The sequence below is a fragment of the Carassius gibelio genome, chromosome A17 (genome assembly GCF_023724105.1).
Source record: "Carassius gibelio isolate Cgi1373 ecotype wild population from Czech Republic chromosome A17, carGib1.2-hapl.c, whole genome shotgun sequence".
Taxonomy (NCBI): Eukaryota; Metazoa; Chordata; class Actinopteri; order Cypriniformes; family Cyprinidae; genus Carassius; species Carassius gibelio.
This window is the reverse complement of record NC_068387.1, coordinates 15,765,380-15,783,798: the sequence shown is the minus strand read 5'-3', so window position 1 is coordinate 15,783,798 and position 18,419 is coordinate 15,765,380. Positions and strand designations below refer to the sequence as shown.

At 36.0% G+C, this 18,419-nt stretch overlaps 1 protein-coding gene across 3 annotated transcripts in view; it reads left to right on the top strand.

The window, feature by feature from the left end:
* LOC128031550 (glutamate receptor ionotropic, delta-1-like) overlaps positions 1-18,419 on the top strand; it is a 243,031-nt gene that overhangs the window by 220,477 nt on the left and 4,135 nt on the right. For 2 of the 3 annotated variants that reach the window (XM_052619862.1, XM_052619860.1), the window contains exons 10-15: positions 2,271-2,468; positions 2,666-2,996; positions 5,455-5,593; positions 11,394-11,589; positions 15,303-15,469; positions 17,062-17,302. In XM_052619862.1, coding sequence (XP_052475822.1) covers positions 2,271-2,468; positions 2,666-2,996; positions 5,455-5,593; positions 11,394-11,589; positions 15,303-15,469; positions 17,062-17,302 — 1,272 coding nt within the window. Of the gene's footprint in view, positions 1-2,270; positions 2,469-2,665; positions 2,997-5,454; positions 5,594-11,393; positions 11,590-15,302; positions 15,470-17,061; positions 17,447-18,419 lie in introns of all 3 variants that reach the window. The other variant, XM_052619861.1, reaches the window with a different exon arrangement.

The window sequence follows — 18,419 nt, the reverse complement described above, 5'->3', positions numbered from 1 at the left end:
CTTTATTAACCCATTTAAATCCAAAATATCAAACATGTTTGATAATAATCGGGGCTGCCCCGATTTGTGTGCGAACAGATCGGGAGGTGCCAGATTCGATCGGTGAATGCCTAACATTACCAGATAATCTGCACCAAACATCGGGACAGATCGAGGTGCTCGACAAGATGTTTGCTCCGATTCTCGGGAGGGGGAAATCGGGGCTAAAAATCCTGTAGTGTGAGCCAGGCTTTAGTCTATGCCAGTGTTTTTTGCCCCACTTATATGCCCAGCTATAATTTTATAACAATTTTTATGATAAGATATTTAATTCTAAAATATGTCCAACTATTTTTACAAATGTAATCAAATTGAATTGAAATCAGAATCGAATTGAAAGCTTGGTACTGGAATATATCATGGATCACAGTGACATTTGTTGACCAATGTTCTCATAAACACTATACTGTATGATACCACATGGTCGTGCTGTGTGGTTTTTGTATTGTCTCTCATTAGACATCAGTATTTTTGTCATGCAGACTTTCGATGGCTTTCTTCAGGGATTCCTTTGGGGTTTGATCTTTATTTATTCTGCACTATCTCTGTTGTGGTCTCTCTAAATACAATTACAGTGCAGCAGCTTGAGTCTCAGATATTTCATCTGTCTGTATTTGAGTGCACAGGGGCTGTTTCACGAACAGTCAATCTTGTTTGGTGGCAATATGCCTTACTGCAAATTGCCCAGGTGAATTTAAAAAGGTAATTTCTGTCTGATGAGGCATTGCACGCTTCCCTGGCCATGGTGTAATAGGTCGGCTGAAACACTTCATTTACATTAACCTGAGACCAAAGGGTCCCGGCTTTCACTGGTAAAAGTCTTATGTCAGCCAATGGTTTGAATGTGACAGAAAACCAATCTGACCACAGTCTGAACAGATGGATTCACCACATAAATAAGGTTTGCAATCAATATCAAATCTTTTATTTGCAGAAATATGTCAAGACTTATTAGTCAGACTGTTCTTTGCTTCCCCTTCAAATGAGTAAATGATAAGATGCAATCTAAATCTGTCTGACACTAACGGCAAATAATAGCTATGTCAGCTCTGAAGCCTGTCCATAACTGTCAAGATGCTGCCTGCGGGAGATACATGTGAATTGTGGGAAATCTATTCTAATGCCATTGTTTGAAAACATTTGAAAATTATTCCTCTTGTATATATTGAGAACAAGTAAAAAAAAAAAATGTGGGATGGATGCTTGATCATTCAAAAGTTTGGGTTTAGTAAACATTATTATTATTGTTTTTTGTTTTTTTTTACATTTTATTAAGCAAGGGGTTCATCAAATTGAGTGAAAGTTACACTAAAGACGTATAGAATCTTAAATTGCCCCTATTATGGGTAATGAAAGGTTAATATTTTGGTTTTGGAAGTCCACAACAACAGGCTGACATGCTTGCAAGGTCAAAAAACACTTTCATTTTTTTTAAATATGCATTTATTTATTTTTATTTTTTATTTTTTTTGGCAACAACTCCCAAATGATTTGTTTAACGATTCAATATTCCAAACCCCTCCTTTGCGTGACCCTAAACTGCGGTGATTCGTCTAATGAACCAGTCTGTTGTGAGTGGTCTACTGTGTGCAGCATGTCAATAACAGAATGCCCATCATCATTACTTATTCAACAGCTTGGTGGTAAACACCAAAACAGCCATCGTATTTGTGTTAGCCCAGTGCAGAAACATATAGATAAAGCACAGTTTGTACATAAACTTTATACATGGAAAGGTAATTTTAAAAAATCCATAATAGGGGCACTTTCACAATATGCCACAAAAGATTTGTATTTCGAATAAATGTTCTTTTGAACTTTTTGCACACCGCCTGTTTTTTACACTGATAATAATAAGAACCAATCAGCATATTATAATGATTTCTGAAGGATTGTGTAACACTTTATCTTGGCCATCAGAGAAATAAACTACATTTTAAAATATATTAAAATAGAATACACTCATTTTGAATACTAATAATCTTCAAAAATATTACTGTTTTAACTTTATATTTGATCAAATATGCAGCCTTGGTAAGCATAAAATACTTCAAAAACAAATTTTGACACCCCCAAACTTTTGAATGGTAGTGCTTGTGTTGACAGAACAAGCATGTTCATCCTTTCATCACTGCTTAATTTAGTTCCAAATCAGGTTTCCAAAGTATAAAATAATTAAATAAATAAACAAGTGAATAAAATGAACCCCTGCATTTCTCTGTTGTCTTCAGGAGGAGCCGTTCGTAATGGTGGCAGAAAACATTCTAGGTCAGCCCAAAAGATATAAGGGATTTTCCATAGATGTTCTAGACACCCTGGCCAAAATTCTGGGCTTTAAGTATGAAATCTATCAAGTGGCTGATGGGAAATATGGCTCGCCTCAGGCCAATGGGTCTTGGAATGGACTGATTGGAGAACTAATAGGGAAGGTGAGATTCACATTCATAAAGACTATTCCATATGTTACTTGTATGTGAAACTGTGTATTCATATTAGTCATTTCATTGTTACCTGCTTTAGGCCCATATGGTTGGCATTGCACTTATTTTATTCTAACTTGTATAAGTGTACTGTCACTTATACAGGTGTATTATCTCACAAAGCATGTTCATTTATTACTATTCAGAGGGCAGATGTGGCTATTTCAGCCATCACCATCACTCCTGATCGAGAGAACGTAGTGGACTTCAGTAAACGTTACCTGGATTATTCTGTGGGAATCCTGATGACTAAAACCGAAGAGAGACTCAACATCTTCTCCTTGCTGGCACCGTTTGACCTAGCGGTGTGGGCCTGCATTGCTGCTGCCATTCCTGTGGTGGGTGTCATGGTCTTTCTGCTCCGACGCATCCAGTCTGTCCGCTCCCAGAATCCTCCTGGGCCCCACCAGCCTGCTTCTGTCACGACATCCTTCCAGAGTGCCATCTGGATCGTCTACGGAGCCTTTGTACAGCAAGGTGAGTTGGGTCACGTCACGTGAACATTAGAGATGAGTTATTGCTGAATAGTCACCTCACTTGGATGGTGCAATCAGTTGCTGACATTCTCGTCTACAGGAGCACAACCATTACAGCGTTATAATACTCTTATTTTAGGAAAATATCTTTTCAGTGGAATATATAATTCTTCAAATGTTTCTTAAGTACAAGTAACAGCACTAGAGACAATCCCTACATTTCCTACATTTTGACTATTTGACAAAATATATTATTCCGTAAGAAGTCTACAACTCACTATTAACAGCTGCATGTGCCTAAAGGCGCCTATGAAGAAAGGAGCGAATGTGTTTTGTTGAGGTTTGAAATAAATTGCTGCACTTTTCCGTTCTGCACACTCTGGGAATCTTGTCAGTACCAGGCTGATTCTAAGTGTCTCCATGCGCTTTCAGATGTAGCAAGTTAGACCAAGATGCAAGCAATTTACAGCAGCTGCTGAATGACATTTACAGGGTTTTTTTTTTTCTACAGCTGTTTGCCAATTTGTAATTATAAGCCTTGAGCACATAAATTGATAATGAAACACACAGCAAGTAATTATAAAAACAGGTTGTGCATTTGGGTCACCTTTTTAAATAAACATTTACTTATCACTTATGAAGGACAATCATATGATAGCAGGTGCACTATACTGTTCAAATTATGTCAGGCCTCCTAGTAGCATGCCTCATTAAAAAATAACACATCATGAATAAACAGCTCTGCTGAATAAGTGTTAGGAGCCTTGAAGGGATAGTTCTCGAATAATTTCATTTTTGCATGAACTTTCCCTGTATGAGCAAGGACAGTTTTAGCTTGTTGTCCATCATCAGTCCATTCATGCAGACAGATGGACTAGAGACACACTTCTGTGCAATTTATTTGAAAGAAATACTTTTATTCAGCAAGGATGCAATGACGACAGTAAAGACATTTATAATGTTACAAAATATTTATATTTTTAATAAATGCTGTCCTTCTGAATTGTCTATTCATCAGATGATACTGGGGAAAAAATACAATAAGGAAAATATTAGGCAGAACAAACATTAAGAAGATTTTTTTTTTCTTGAACAGCAAATCAACATATTAGAATGATTTCTGAATGATCATGTGACATGTAACGCTGGGGTAATGGTGCTGAGAATTCAGCTTTGTTGTTACAGGAATACATTTTAAATTATGTTAAATATATATATATATATATATATATATATATATATATATATATATATATATATATATATATATATATATATATATATATATAATTCAAAATATTACCGTTTTACTATATTTTGATAAAATAAATGCAGCCTTGGTGAACATAAGAGGCTTCTTTCAAGAACATTAAAAAATCTTATCGACCATAGACGAATGATAGAAGCCATTTGATATAAAGCTATATTTCTAGCCATATATAAATTTGTCATATTTTCCTTTGCCCTAAAATACATGCTACTATATTTTAAATGCAACTAATCATTAATTAAAAGATTTGTAACTATATTATGAAATACACTAACTTGTGTGGAGGTGCATGTTTAGAACAAAAATTATTAAAATATACAAATTTTATGTCTGGGCATATAAAAAAAGCACAAGCAATTTATTAAGTTTTAGCTCGGGAGGTTAAATTTGAAACAAGCCTTATAATGAGCGTGGTTGCCCACTTAACCTTTAACCTTTCCAATTACAGACTCTTTGGATATTATTTAGGCCTAAAGGGACATTTCAGTTCTCAGATCATTTGGCTCAGTACCAAAAAAAAACGCACTGCCCCTAACAAACTCAACTGAGCATGGTAGCGCCAGATCTTTTCCCTCGCCATTTTATTCTCACTGTCTCTGTGTCAGTGATGACATTTCCAAGGCTGTGTGCGCTGGAGAGGAATATTGTGTTGACATTTCAGCACAGGCTTATAAGGTGTTGAGCTTTTCTGAGAAAACAGGTGATGGGAGAATTAATCTTATTACATGGCTGGGTAAGACTTTAGAATACTGTTTCTTACTTACTGCATAAAAAATAAGAAATTATTGAATTTAATTTAATTTAGGTAAATATTTATTAACACTTGATTCCCTCTTGTTAACTACTAAGGAAGATGTGTTAACTAATAAGTGTGTAATACAATTTTATGATTGTGTTAAGTAACAGTTCGCTTATCAATAACTAATGTATTCTGCATTCATGGCTGCAGTGCTGTGTCACTGCCAGAAAGCAGCGGGAAAAGAAATAATTGAAGACTGAAAAGAGATAAAATCACAGATGGGTTCAGTGATATACAGTAGAACGGGGTCAAAGTTTAGCTGGTTAGTCTAAAAACCCAGTTTTTTTTCTCTAATCCTTTTTTTTCTTGCTGTATCAATATGTCTTTGAATTGGTGTCAGAAATGACGAGTAATCCGTGGAATGTTTTCTCTTCTTCCATGTTTTTGCAGGTGGTGAATCCTTAATGAGTTCAGTGGCTCTCAGGATTGCAATGGGAAGCTGGTGGCTGTTTACCCTCATTGTCTGTTCATCCTACACAGCCAACCTAGCAGCCTACCTCACCGTAACCCGCATGGACAACGCTGTTCGGTGAGCTTACTAGTCCAGCTCTGTATCAAAGTGGCAGAACTCTACACATCTGCAAATGCTTGTCCATGCATTCTTGTAAACCCTGATTCATCACGCTGTTGTCAACATGGTGTGTCATAGAGCCTTATTAAAGCTGTCCCATCACTTAACGTAGCTCTGGGTTAGGATATCACGTCACTGGATTGCCATCATTAGCATCAGATTAGGGCCTGCACAACTGCTCATTTTTACTAGTTGACTAGTAATTCAGAAAAGCAGTCATTAGTCTGTCGGTCAGTGTTTACCTTATGTAAATGGCTCAAAATGCACTGTACCGTTTCAGCAAAGTTCAATGCTGGGTTTACAGGGTATGTGGGGTTAGAAAGTGTCTACAAGTTTATGTGGGATAGAGAACACGAAAATGTCTGTATCTTCATTATTACTGTACATGGCTGCAGTCTTGTGTCACTGCCAAAAAGCAGCAGTAAACAAGATAATTGAGGATGAAATTAGATAAAATCACAGAGGGGTTCAGTGATATATACAAGGGGTCAGCGATTAGCTGGTTAGCATGAGGCATTTAGCCAAACTCTGTACAGAAAAGCATGTTTTTCCATTAACAGCCATTCAAAGCCATATGTTCTGACTGAAGGTTTGAATAAACTATACAACTATCAAAATCTGAACAGATTTTAAAACACTAGGCATCATTCACTTGCCGACTTTGTAAATGTTTACAGACGCTCTGTAGTTTCATTTTATTTTTACCATTGCATAATAACAGTTCTGCTGTCACTATAGAAAATTTACTATTTAGTCATTTGAAGGGGAAATTAATAGTTAATACTGACACAGTGTGGCAGAAGTAGTCCGTGCAAACCCCATTCAACTCTACATTTTCGAGGAAGTCTAAAATTGAAAGTAGAAACTTTGTGAGTCAGCTAAATACTTCAAATTTCTTCAAATTAAATCTGAAATCCCAGCATGTCGGCTGTCTCTTAGAGACCACGTTGGCCCTTCATTTCCCAGCGGGGAGCTCACAGTCCCTGACATTCTCCATAAATTCTGCGAAAGGTCGCCTCATATTAAAATCCTTTCTCTTTTTTTCCCTTCGTGTAGACGCCAGAACCTTTTCTTCTCCTTTGATGTTTTTTAGGTGTTTGGTCAACTCAGGCTACTCCCACGTCAGAGAAATCTCATGCACTTGTTGTTAGAAACACACAGGTCTTTTTTTATATTTAAATATACTATATGTATATATACACACTGATGTCAGATGTCAGATAGCACAAACAACGCAGCACAAAAGAACTGCAGTGATTCTTTTCTTCGTCCCTCACTACAGATGAATAATTGCATTTTCACAGCAGAGATAAATGGGTAGCACTTTATTTTACAGTCCTGTTCCCCATGTACATACTATGTACTTATTATAGTAATTACAATAACTATGTAATAACTAGGTACTAGCCCTGAACCTACCCCTAAACCTAACCCTACCCCATGCAGTTACCTTGTATTACCAGAACTTTCTAAGATAAATACAATGTAAGTACACTATAAGTACATGTAAGTACACGTACTGTAAAATAAAGTGCATTCTGCTTTAAACCTCCCTCTTATTTGACTATGCGAGTTGTTTTATATGAACAAGTAATGCCCTACCTGATGTGCAAATAGTTTCCTTCTGCCTCTGTAAATGTTATCTGCTTGATCATTGAATTCTGCCTTCTCAGCTCAGCTGAAAACCCAAGACTGGAGAAGCTTATTGCATTCTGTCCCTCTGAATTCTGACTTTATATTCCTAACGGACCTGTTAGTTCACACCTTTGCCCAAAGGTTCAGCTTTGGAACGTTAATGGAGAATTTGGTGCTGTCACATTTCTTATTCAGATCTCTCTCTCTCTCTCTCTCTCTCTCTCTCTCTCTCTCTCTCTCTCACTCTCTGTGTGTGTGTGTGTGTGTGGGGGGGGGGCCTCTGGGGGATTATTTCTTCAGTCTCTCAGTGGCAGCATCCACAGCTGCTATGCTTGTGCTAATCACCTTGTTTAACTGTTATTAAAATCAGGCAGCCCTGCTGGTGCATGATACGCTATCGTTGGCACGCCTGGGATCCCATTGGGAGTCTTTCATATCTCTCACCAGCCTTAGATGTAAAATGGGATTCAAGCTTGACAAATGTTGTGTTCAGTCCCGAGGTTCCCAAATGAGCTATGATTGGCCGATGGAAAGGCTGCTGATTGGCCAGTTAGTTGACTTGCCATCCAAAGAGCTGTGTTGATTTGTATGCTATAAAAAAAACTGGATCTGTTATTTTGTGTATAAAATGGTCTACTGTTTTGCACTGAGTTTGTTAATTGTTTGTAAACTATTGTTGGAGCATTTAGTGACCCTTTCAATTTGCATGATTTATGAAGCAGTTACTTTTTTTGGGGGGGGGGGGGGTGCAGGGGGGCTTCAGAACAGAAAATTAAGCCTGAGTATGGTTTAATACATCACCATGTTTCTTTGCTAAGTTGGATGTAGCGCATCTAGAACATTCTAATACAAAACAAAAACAAGATAATGGATCACATCCAGATCTATTTCCCCATTACGACTAATAATACTTTTATAGAGCACCTCTGTTGATTTGTACTGCAAAGGCAGGCTGAAAGAAACTCGATTGGAGGACTGGAGTTTGTACTTACCCGCTAGGTACCCTGGGAAATCGCATTGCATGTTTATGACTGTCAGTCAGTTAAATATTTTACATAATATTCTGATTAATTGATCAAATTCATTGCAAATTGAAGCTTGCAGATCAATATCTGCTTAAAAATATCTAATTAAAATCATTTAAACGGATACTTGATATTTATTTTTACAATGTTAATTTAGAAATGTATAGTTTTTTTGTGATTTATTATATATTGCAGTTTTATTGCAGTTATATATGTGTAGCTCTAACTTTATTTCTTCAGTAAAACAATATTAAAAGTATATTCAGTTGATAAAAAAATAGCGTTTTCAGCGTCTCTCACAGTGAGCACATTTTAACTTCAGTATGTCAAGTTAAAAACACTTCAATGATTGAAAACACATACAGTGACCCCAGCATTCATTCTGTTTCATTCAGTCGCATGCCGTCTAGTCGTTTTTGAATGCAAGAACACATTCTGTGTTAACAGCTCATTACTCATTCTTTGCTGCCTGTTCTCAATAAGTGTGGTTTGGTGAAGTGTGTTGTCTATAGAAGCATGCAGATCACAGGTCATAATTAAATTCATGTTATTACACATTACACATAACACATTATTTATTTTTTTAGAAGTAATTGTAAGTTTCACTATATTAAGACATCAAGTTGATAGGTGCGGTGGTCATTAAGTACAACTTTATAAATTACTTTTCCTTTTTTTGCAAATTATAGAACAATAGAGTATGTTACCTCACACAGTACATGCTATCGCTATAATTTTCACTGCAGGCTGACTATAAACCTCATTCTGTTTGCTGTAGCATTTGGACCAATCAGACACACAATTATTTGTTATATTTAACAAATAATATTTAACGCCACCTCATCTAACCAAAAGTTCTATGGACCCTTCCCCCGAAATTCAACTATCACCTTTAAAAAAGGCAGAACAGGCCTCTGGTTCCATAGCAGTCAAAAACACACTATCTGATAATGCTATAGTCTATATTATTTATTGATATCTATGTAACTTATTAGTGGTCGAAGAATCATTACTTGTTTGTATATCAACTTCTGATCCAGTTACATATGTAAATTATCAGGCTTTCACACAAAGGGTTGTAAAACTCCCCAATATTTCCAAACTCCCACTTGGAATTTCAGCTTTTCTCATTAGAGAAGCCCATCTTGGGAGGCATGCACCCTCTCAGACCCTTGAAGGCCTCACATCATTGGCCCGCCTTCAGTCTGTGGTTTAATATAAGTTATAGACCCTGTTATATATGGCGCTTATGGCTTTACTCAGGTGGTTAACTAACTCTTTTCATAGTTTCATTCTCTGGTTTTCCTGATGGTATCATCCATCAAATCCCATTTGCCCTTTGCCCTGTATGAGTGATTGTATGTTTGTTTGTTCGTTTGTTAGACTAGTTGCTTTGCTTATTTGTTTTGTTTATTTGATTATTTGATTTATTATATATTTTTTAAGATTTTTTGATTCAGAAGAACACCATCTGCTTGAATAGAATAGAAATAGCATTTTTTTATAACATAAATGTATTTACTTAATTGAATGTGCTCTTTCTGAATACATATTAATTTCTTTCAAAGGAAATCTTTGAACTTTTTTTTTTTCAAATGTTAAATCAATAAACTGCTTTGCCGCAGCTTCCAAAATAAATTTTAAATTTCAGAACTGCAACATTTTTCGGGAAATTTAAAACTTTACAAAAGCTGTTTGGCAGGGTTTGGAGTATGGCTACATCATAAATACAATGAGATGATATCATGCCTAGCATATTTCCATAGTTTTTCTCCTCCCGCTGTGGTATACTGTATCACTATAATTAAACTGATTAATTGTTCTGATTTCATCTTCTCAAGATTAACAATCTGACTCATTGAATCTACAAATAATTGTCCTGTTAAAAAGCCTTGTCAAGGGTGACGGAGGGTGCTTATCTCAACATGAAATCACTCCCCACTAAAACCAGAGCGAGAACTCACACAGTGTCATTACACAAACATGGACTGCATGACAGCAGAAGTTGCAGATGGAAGGCAGCAGCTGTGAGCGGCAAAATAATTTAGAAGTGTATTTTGTCAGGGGGTATTATTTTCCTCCAAATATTTCAAATAATTTATGAATACATTGTGTATATACATTCATTCATTATTTGTGGAAGTTTTAGTGCTGTTATGTCTAGTCTGCCTTTTCATTAGGGATTGATTGCTGCATGAGCACATTCATTGTCATAATCTGCAGTAGAGAGTATTGTTTGCCCATTAGTCTGGCTTCTAACTTTCCTGTACTTTTGCACTTTTTCACCATGCAAAAGAAAATCCAGTGAATTTTTATTTTAGACCCTTTTGGAGTCTACATTCAGTGTGGGGACAGCGATTTCTGTGATTGTTATAATCAGGCCACAGCCATCTAAACTGAAAACCCATTTTAAAACCATTTTCACCCTACCAATTGCTACATTTTCACTACAGTTTAAATTTATTAAAGCGTTTCACAATATCTTAATTAACAAAGCAGCTTTCCAGCTCATACGTTTAATCACTTTAATAGAAAACATGCATACATACTACATGCATATAAAGCAGGTGAGCAGATGTAAACCAGCCAAATATTTTCATGCTGTTGGATTGGTACAGAGTCAGTTCAAGCAGTAATGGTAGTGTAAGATAAGGGACTTTCATTAACCCCAAATTACTCTTTTGAAATGAAGCATATCAGTAGCTCGACCTAACACCTCTGTGGTTCATGAGTGCATTTGAGAGGAATAGTGTCATCAAGAGGTGAACGTTTTAATCAATTTAATTTAATGTTTTTATTTTATTTCAGAGAAGACAGAGCAAATGTTAAATGTATAAATATTTCAGATATTTTTTTTTTATGAACTGTCTCCATAGCAAGTAATGGTATTCTATAGGACATCAACACCAGTGCTAAACATGAACATTTGCTAATTGTTTAGATTTGATTAGAATTGATAACTCTAAGCATATTATATGTTAATGAGCTAAATTTCCATTCTTCCACACGTTGTAGTCATGTCTGTTTTTAATTTAATAATGTGGACTTTAAATAATATGTGGCTTGTAAATCTTTTATTGCTTTTCTTCTGAATCCAGAACATTTCAAGACCTTTCCAAGCAGACAGAGCTGAGATACGGAACTGTGAGAGACTCTGCTGTGTTCGAGTATTTCAGGGTGAAGGGCACGAACCCCTTGGAGCAAGACAGCACTTTCGCAGAGCTGTGGAGAACTATCAATAAAAATCAGGGACAGGACAACTCTGTGACCTCTCCTGCTGAAGGCATCCGCAAGGTATCAGACACAGTCCTGTTACTTACAGATGAGTTGGGGAGAGGAGATCCAAGAGTCCACATTTGTAGTGTAATCCAAGGGTTTTCAAACTTTATGATTCTATGGACCTTTAAATATCATGGCGTCTGTTTATTTATATACATTATTTATACTGTTTATTTTTACATTTATATTGTTGCAAAAAAAAAAAGAAAGAAATGTAGTTCAAATACATTGTTCTTTTGAACTTCCTGTTCATCAAAGAATAAAAAAAAAAAAATAAAATCTTAAAGAATTAAGAAATGCAACAAATCATCATATTAGAATGATTACTGAAAGATTCTGAAAGGCTGCTGAAAAATCAGCTTTTCCATCACAGGAATAAATTTGCATTTTAAAATATATTAAAGTAGAAATCTTTCAATTGTAATAATATTTTACAGTGTTAGTGGTTTTATGGTAGCCGAGAGAGCTCAATACGCTGCAACTTCAGAAAACACATGATGAATAGAAAAAGCACCAGTAAATCAAGAAAACCTCTTCCTCAGTTTGATAGCAGGTGCTGCAAATGCTCACAACACAAACAAATAAAGAAACACACTGCATATTCTCACAATAAAACTAAATAAAGGATTTTATTTGCAGTTTGTTTCTTTGTTTGGTTGTGTTGTGAGTATTTGCAGCAAGTGTGTTGTCAAATTGATGACGTTTTTTTCCTAATCTGCAGGTATTTTTTCTGTTTGCGGCACGTTGAGCTCTCTCGGCCACCATAGTTTTAAGCATAGTTTGCTTAAATAAATACAGCCTAGGTGAGCATAAGAGACTTTCAAAAACATTTTAAAAATCTTACTGATCCCAGACATTTTAACTGGAATCTATCATTTCAGTGATAAAATTTGGTAAAATTGGCAAATTTGGTTTTCCTACTTTAAAAAAAAAATAGGTATATCAGTAGATTCATACTGTATATAGTCAGATTCTCAACATTTTTATTAACAAAGTTCCAAAGCTTTTAGGCACATTAAAAAAAAACTAAACATCTATGTTATGAGTTAACAATGTTAACAGTGATAGATCAAACAGTAAATCTAGTCCTTTAAACAATTAATTTGATAAAACCAGTGGGTTTTTCAAATTGGCCAACTAAACTGACCCAGTGAAAATTGCAGTCCTACATATATGTTGAGTTATTGTATATACCTGCTTAGACATTACCTCAAACAAAGAAGAAGAGGAGCTATTATGAAACTGACTAATTTCAAAACCTCAAACCCTCTCAGTTTAGCACCAGTCCTGTTAATCAGAGTCGAGAGCTGTCCGTGGTGCTGAATTTCTTCTGTGTAGTGATTTGTGAGAGCTGTCCGTGGTGCTGGTAAAAGCTTTTCTGTGAACCACTATGTGCATGATGCTGGCTGGCTATTGTTGGCTCTTTGTAAACCAAAGCATGTCTCACAGAACACAAAAAGAGCCCACCAGTAAATTTCAGTCTGTTCAGGGTTACAACAGGACATTTCTGACATCTTGCATCATTAAAGAGAGAAAAGGAAATGTAGCATGCAAGTCTGACAGTCAAATATTCATGGCTCAGGCAATGTAATATACATCCATATTGTGCAGTCATAAAAATTATTCATATGCCGCTGAGTGCATTCATGTATCTTTTGATTGTTTGGTAAAACTTTCTAAGTTACTTTGTATACAAACTGTTGCTGATGCCTAGAGAATCTTTAAGAAACTTGATATCCACATCAAACCCTTTTATAAAACTTCAAAAATTGCAGCTATTCAATTTCACAGCTTGTCTTATTGTCACATATCTAATGACATGCTTTTTGCAGGAGACATCACCAATACCATGAATCTCTTTATGAGAGGTTTTTCAGCCCAGTTACATAACTGGCTATTAAGCTAACAATTCAGCAGGCTCAGAATTGATTTCTTAAGCAGAATAATTAAAAGAGATAAGACACAGAGAAATTGAGGCCTGTACGATTGCACCCACGCACTTTGGATGGTGTTGAATAATGCTATTGTCAGTCCATCCATGCTGAAGAGTATAACTGCCAGTAATTGGCCAAAAGATTTACATATATATATATGAGTGTTTCTTCAACTATGGCCACTTTTGTCCCTGTGGACTGGAAATAAATTAACTTACAGCAAACATTTCACACCCTCACTAGTTTAATGTGTTTGGTAACAATGTCCAGTAGTGTATGGACATTTGTCACAGGAGAATTTTGTCATTTTTATATTTTTTCCCCATCCAAAAATCATGAACATTTTATGTTGTAGGAATGAGGCCATAACCTATGGACATTTTCAGGATAGAATTGTAATATATATATATATATATATATATATATATATATATATATATATATATATATATATATATATATATATATATATATATATATATATATATATATTTACAAGAATTGGAATAAGATGTAGGGTAGTATTAAGTAACAGTTTTTGCTGCTTAATATTTTGTGTAAACCAAGATACAATGCACTTCAAAAGTTTGTGGAAAGAAAAAAGCAAGAAAATTTTACATGCATTAAATCAGTGATCCTCAAATCTGACTCGCGAGATCCAGTTTCCTGCAGAGTTTAGCTCCGACTCTAATTAAATACACCTGCCTGTGATTTTCTAATGATCTTGAAGACACTGATTAGCAAACTCATGCTTGTTTGATTAGGGTTAGAGCTAAACTTCGCAGGAAAGTGGATCTCGCGAGCCAGATTTGAGGATCACTGCATTAAATTGATCAAAAGTGAAAGTACATTTATGTTACAAAATATTTCTATTTGAAATAAATATTCTTTTGAAATTTCTACTCATCAAACAATCCCCCCAAAAATTATCATTGATACCACAATAAATTAACCAGCAAAAACTGTTTCCATCATTGATGAGAATAATAAGAACCATTATTGGGTCTTAATTATTAATAATAAATGATGCTAACTAAGAACCAATCAGCATGTTAGAATGATTTCTGAAGGATCATGTCACACTGAAGACTGGAGTAATGGCTGCTGAAAATGTATCTTTGTCATCAGAAGAATAAATTACATTTTAAAATATATTATTCCATTGTATACCTTATATCAATGCTTTTGCTATGTTGAGAGTATCCTAGTAATGGATGTACACTTGAAAGGCAAACTGTAAATATAATTTCAGGCAGTGATGGATATTTGTAGTACTTTACAAAGAGATAGGGAAAATTTGATGTTTATAAAAGCCAGGAGACGGTAGCTTCTTTGTCATTTCTTCTTTGCTCCCTTTATTTTCGTTTGTACTTTTCATATAAAAGTCTGTCATAAATGTGTGGCTGTGATAGAGCCTGAGTTTAAAAGAAACAGAAAGGAAAGCGGACACTTGTGCTGCTTTATTTAGTGTGATGGGGGAGAGAAAGCCATTTTCCCAAGAGAGAGAGAGAAAGCTAAATCTCTTGAAAAAGAAAGCGGGGGAGCCTAGTTTCCAGAAAAGAAACAAGTTCAAAGCCATCTCATGACTTTCAGTGAAATATAAACCTTTTTCATTTTGAATGATTTCTGTGACCTGTCTGACAAGAACCGAGTGACTGAAAGGAGAACCTCTCCATCTCAAGATACGAGATACGTTACTATTATCAAAAACACAAAACCCTGCTGTGATGTTCAGGCATACATGGACAAATTAAACACTGAACCTTGTGTGTGCATATGTGTGGTTTCTGTCAGGTGAAACGGGATCCATACGCCTTCCTGTGGGACATGGCGGTGTTAGAGTATGCCGCTTTGACAGATGATGATTGTGCGCTGGTGGTCACAGGAAACAGCATGAGCAGCAAAGGATACGGCCTGGCTCTGCAGCATGGCAGTCCCTACAGAGATCTCTTCTCGCAGAAGTGAGCACTTCCTTTCAGACTGTATATATGCAATATGATTAGAAAGAACGATGCAAGTCGTTAAACTGGCTAAAGGATAGACACCATCATTTCAATCATTTTAAGTCAATATCAAGCTCCAAAACTTCGCAAACATCACAATGCATGACTATGGTGGATTGTTTCCCTTTTTCTTTCATCATCTGTCCTTTCTCTCATTTACATTACATTTATTTCCTTGGTGGACGCAGTCTTGCCGGAGAACTTATGAATCGTGTTGAATCACCAGTGTCTCCTCCTCTGTGCATTTATTTTCATTCCCACCCATCCTTGCTTCTCTCCGCTGGCTTTAAAGCACCTCACCCTGCAGCCCTTCATTTGTTTGACTATAATTTGCATTCATATTTTCAGCTCTTACCGATGCTCTGCTCACATACTAATTATCTTTAGGAAGGTAAGCTCGCCGGCAATTAATAATTCACATATCTGGAACATCAGGGCCTCGGAAAGTATTTTCATAAAGGATCCTCTACAATCGCCTGCCAGTCTGTTATGGTCAATAAGAATCAAACACGTTTTAAATTAATACCCAGGACAATTGCAGTGGAACAGATTTTATTTTTCAACCTTTGACATTTTTTTTTCTATCATAAGTTATTGACTTTTTATCTGGATTCTTTACAAATACATCCACAATCTGAACGTCTGTTGCATTGAAGTAAATAACTATGAAAAAACCTTTGCCAATGAATAAAGAGAAAACAAATTAATAAGACTCAGTACAAGACCAAATGTTCATTGCCACTGCTGAAGTGTTTTTTTATTATTATTATTATTCAGTGTTTTGGAAAGTTTAAGACTTTTTGAGGACCTTTTATCTCTGACTTTTAGTTGAGGAGATAATTGCCTCAATTTTTACATATTAGTGTTATGTTTCCATTGTTTGCTTCTTGGTCATGTTCCTTGATCAATTAATGTAATACAGGTTGGGTGAAATAATGTGTCCAGACAACAGCAAAGTGGGAGCAAACCTCAACTTTCACCTTGAAGACCCTGTTTCCACAAAAACAGACTACTGAGAATTTCACAAAGCCAGCATCCATGAAAGAGCTGCAATTGCTTAAACTTTAATCACAGAAATGAATACTTAAAGGCTAAAAAAAAAAATGGTGTCATGATCTTTGGAGAGTTGGAGAACCAAGATGAACTTCAAAATCTGCCCTGGCTTTTTCAATGTCCTGACCTATTAACAAACTATTGTGGCCAGTTTTATAAAGAATAAGAATTCAGATTCCAACTTCTCTAAAGCAACTGGCAGATGTTTTTATAGGCATCATTCAGCCGGAGACTGTATGAATCTACTAAGAAGGTTGGAAGCTATATTAAAGGCAAATGGAGGTAAAACACCTTCATACAGAACCAAAATTCCCAGGTTTTCATATTATTCTGTCCAACCCCTATATTTGCCTCATTCATATTTTCAGTTCACTCTCTGCGTCCAGCAATGGAACAGGCAAAAATAATATTTTCAGAAAGTGAAAAGAAAATCAATGAAATGACAGATGACATTTGTGTCTCAGTTCTCATAGCAGTCCATTTTCCTTTCATTTCAGGATCCTTGACCTGCAGGAGAAAGGAGACATTGACATCCTAAAGCAGAAGTGGTGGCCACGGAAAGGTCGCTGTGACCTGGACAAGCATGCAGAGCCCCAGACAGAGGGCCGTGCCCTGAGACTGCACAGCTTCGCTGGGGTCTTCTGCATACTAGCGGCAGGGCTGCTTCTGGCCTGCCTGGTAGCCGCTCTGGAGTCATGGTGGAATGGGCCACGCTGCCAGCGGGCACAGCCCAAAGAGGTGACCCCACAGGCGGCCAAACTACGGCCGACACCTGCCCACCGCACCCAGGACTGTACAGCCACTGCCACACTCTACTTTATGGATCCAGACGCCACTGACGCAAACCCCGATTTAGTCGAGCTCCAGTACACCCAGCTATAGGTGTGACCATAAAGAACTTACTGCCTCCAATTTGCTGAAGTGTTGCCAAAGAGAAGGCAAGAGGGAAGGGTGAAGGGGGAGGGAGTCACTCAAGAAAAGCACAAGATCACCTAAAAAAAAGCTGATCAATTCTTTGATTATTTAAAGGGTAGTTCATCCAAAAATGAAAAGGTCATCATTTACTCACCCTTGTTTCAAACCTGTATGACTTTTTTTTTCTTCTGTGAAACATAAAATATATTATTAATAATATATTTATTTATCAAATTTTCTATATATTTTTTTTCTGTGGTGATGAATTTCTGATATTTTGATCAATGAGTTCACTTAAACTCCACCCTGCAATCTTCCATTTATCTGCCTTAGTTTTTGAGTGCAATATCCACATCTTGAAACCCAATCAACAACCAATGGTTAGAACAAAATCCCTACAATTTTTTTTTTCAGTAATCTGTTACACTTACTGTATATATACATAACAAAATGGGAGAAATGTTCTGCCTCTACAACTGTTTTGTTGTGACTTTTAGATGTTTTTGTCTAATATGAAAGTTAATGGGATCCTGCTTTCAAGCTCAAACCAGACATAAAATTAGCATGAAATGAACCTATATGATCCAACCTCAAATGTCATGCCGTTTGAAGATTGATGTTAGTTTTCTAAGACCAGAAAACATTATTAAAACAGAAAACATTATTTTGCTGTTTTTTGAAAAAAAAACAAAAAAAACTTTTTTGTTCTTTTTGGAACTCGACAAATTTGGGACCCATTGGTTTTATAATGGCCACAAACAGCTAAAACATTCTTCTAAATATCTTATTTTGTGTTCCACAGAAGAAAGGAATTCATACGAGTTCGAAACCACAGAAAATGATCAGATAATTTTCTTATTTTGGATTTATTATACCCTTAATTGGAGCATTTGAATTAAAAAATGTTAAGCTCTATGTTATAGCCAACTATCACTATACT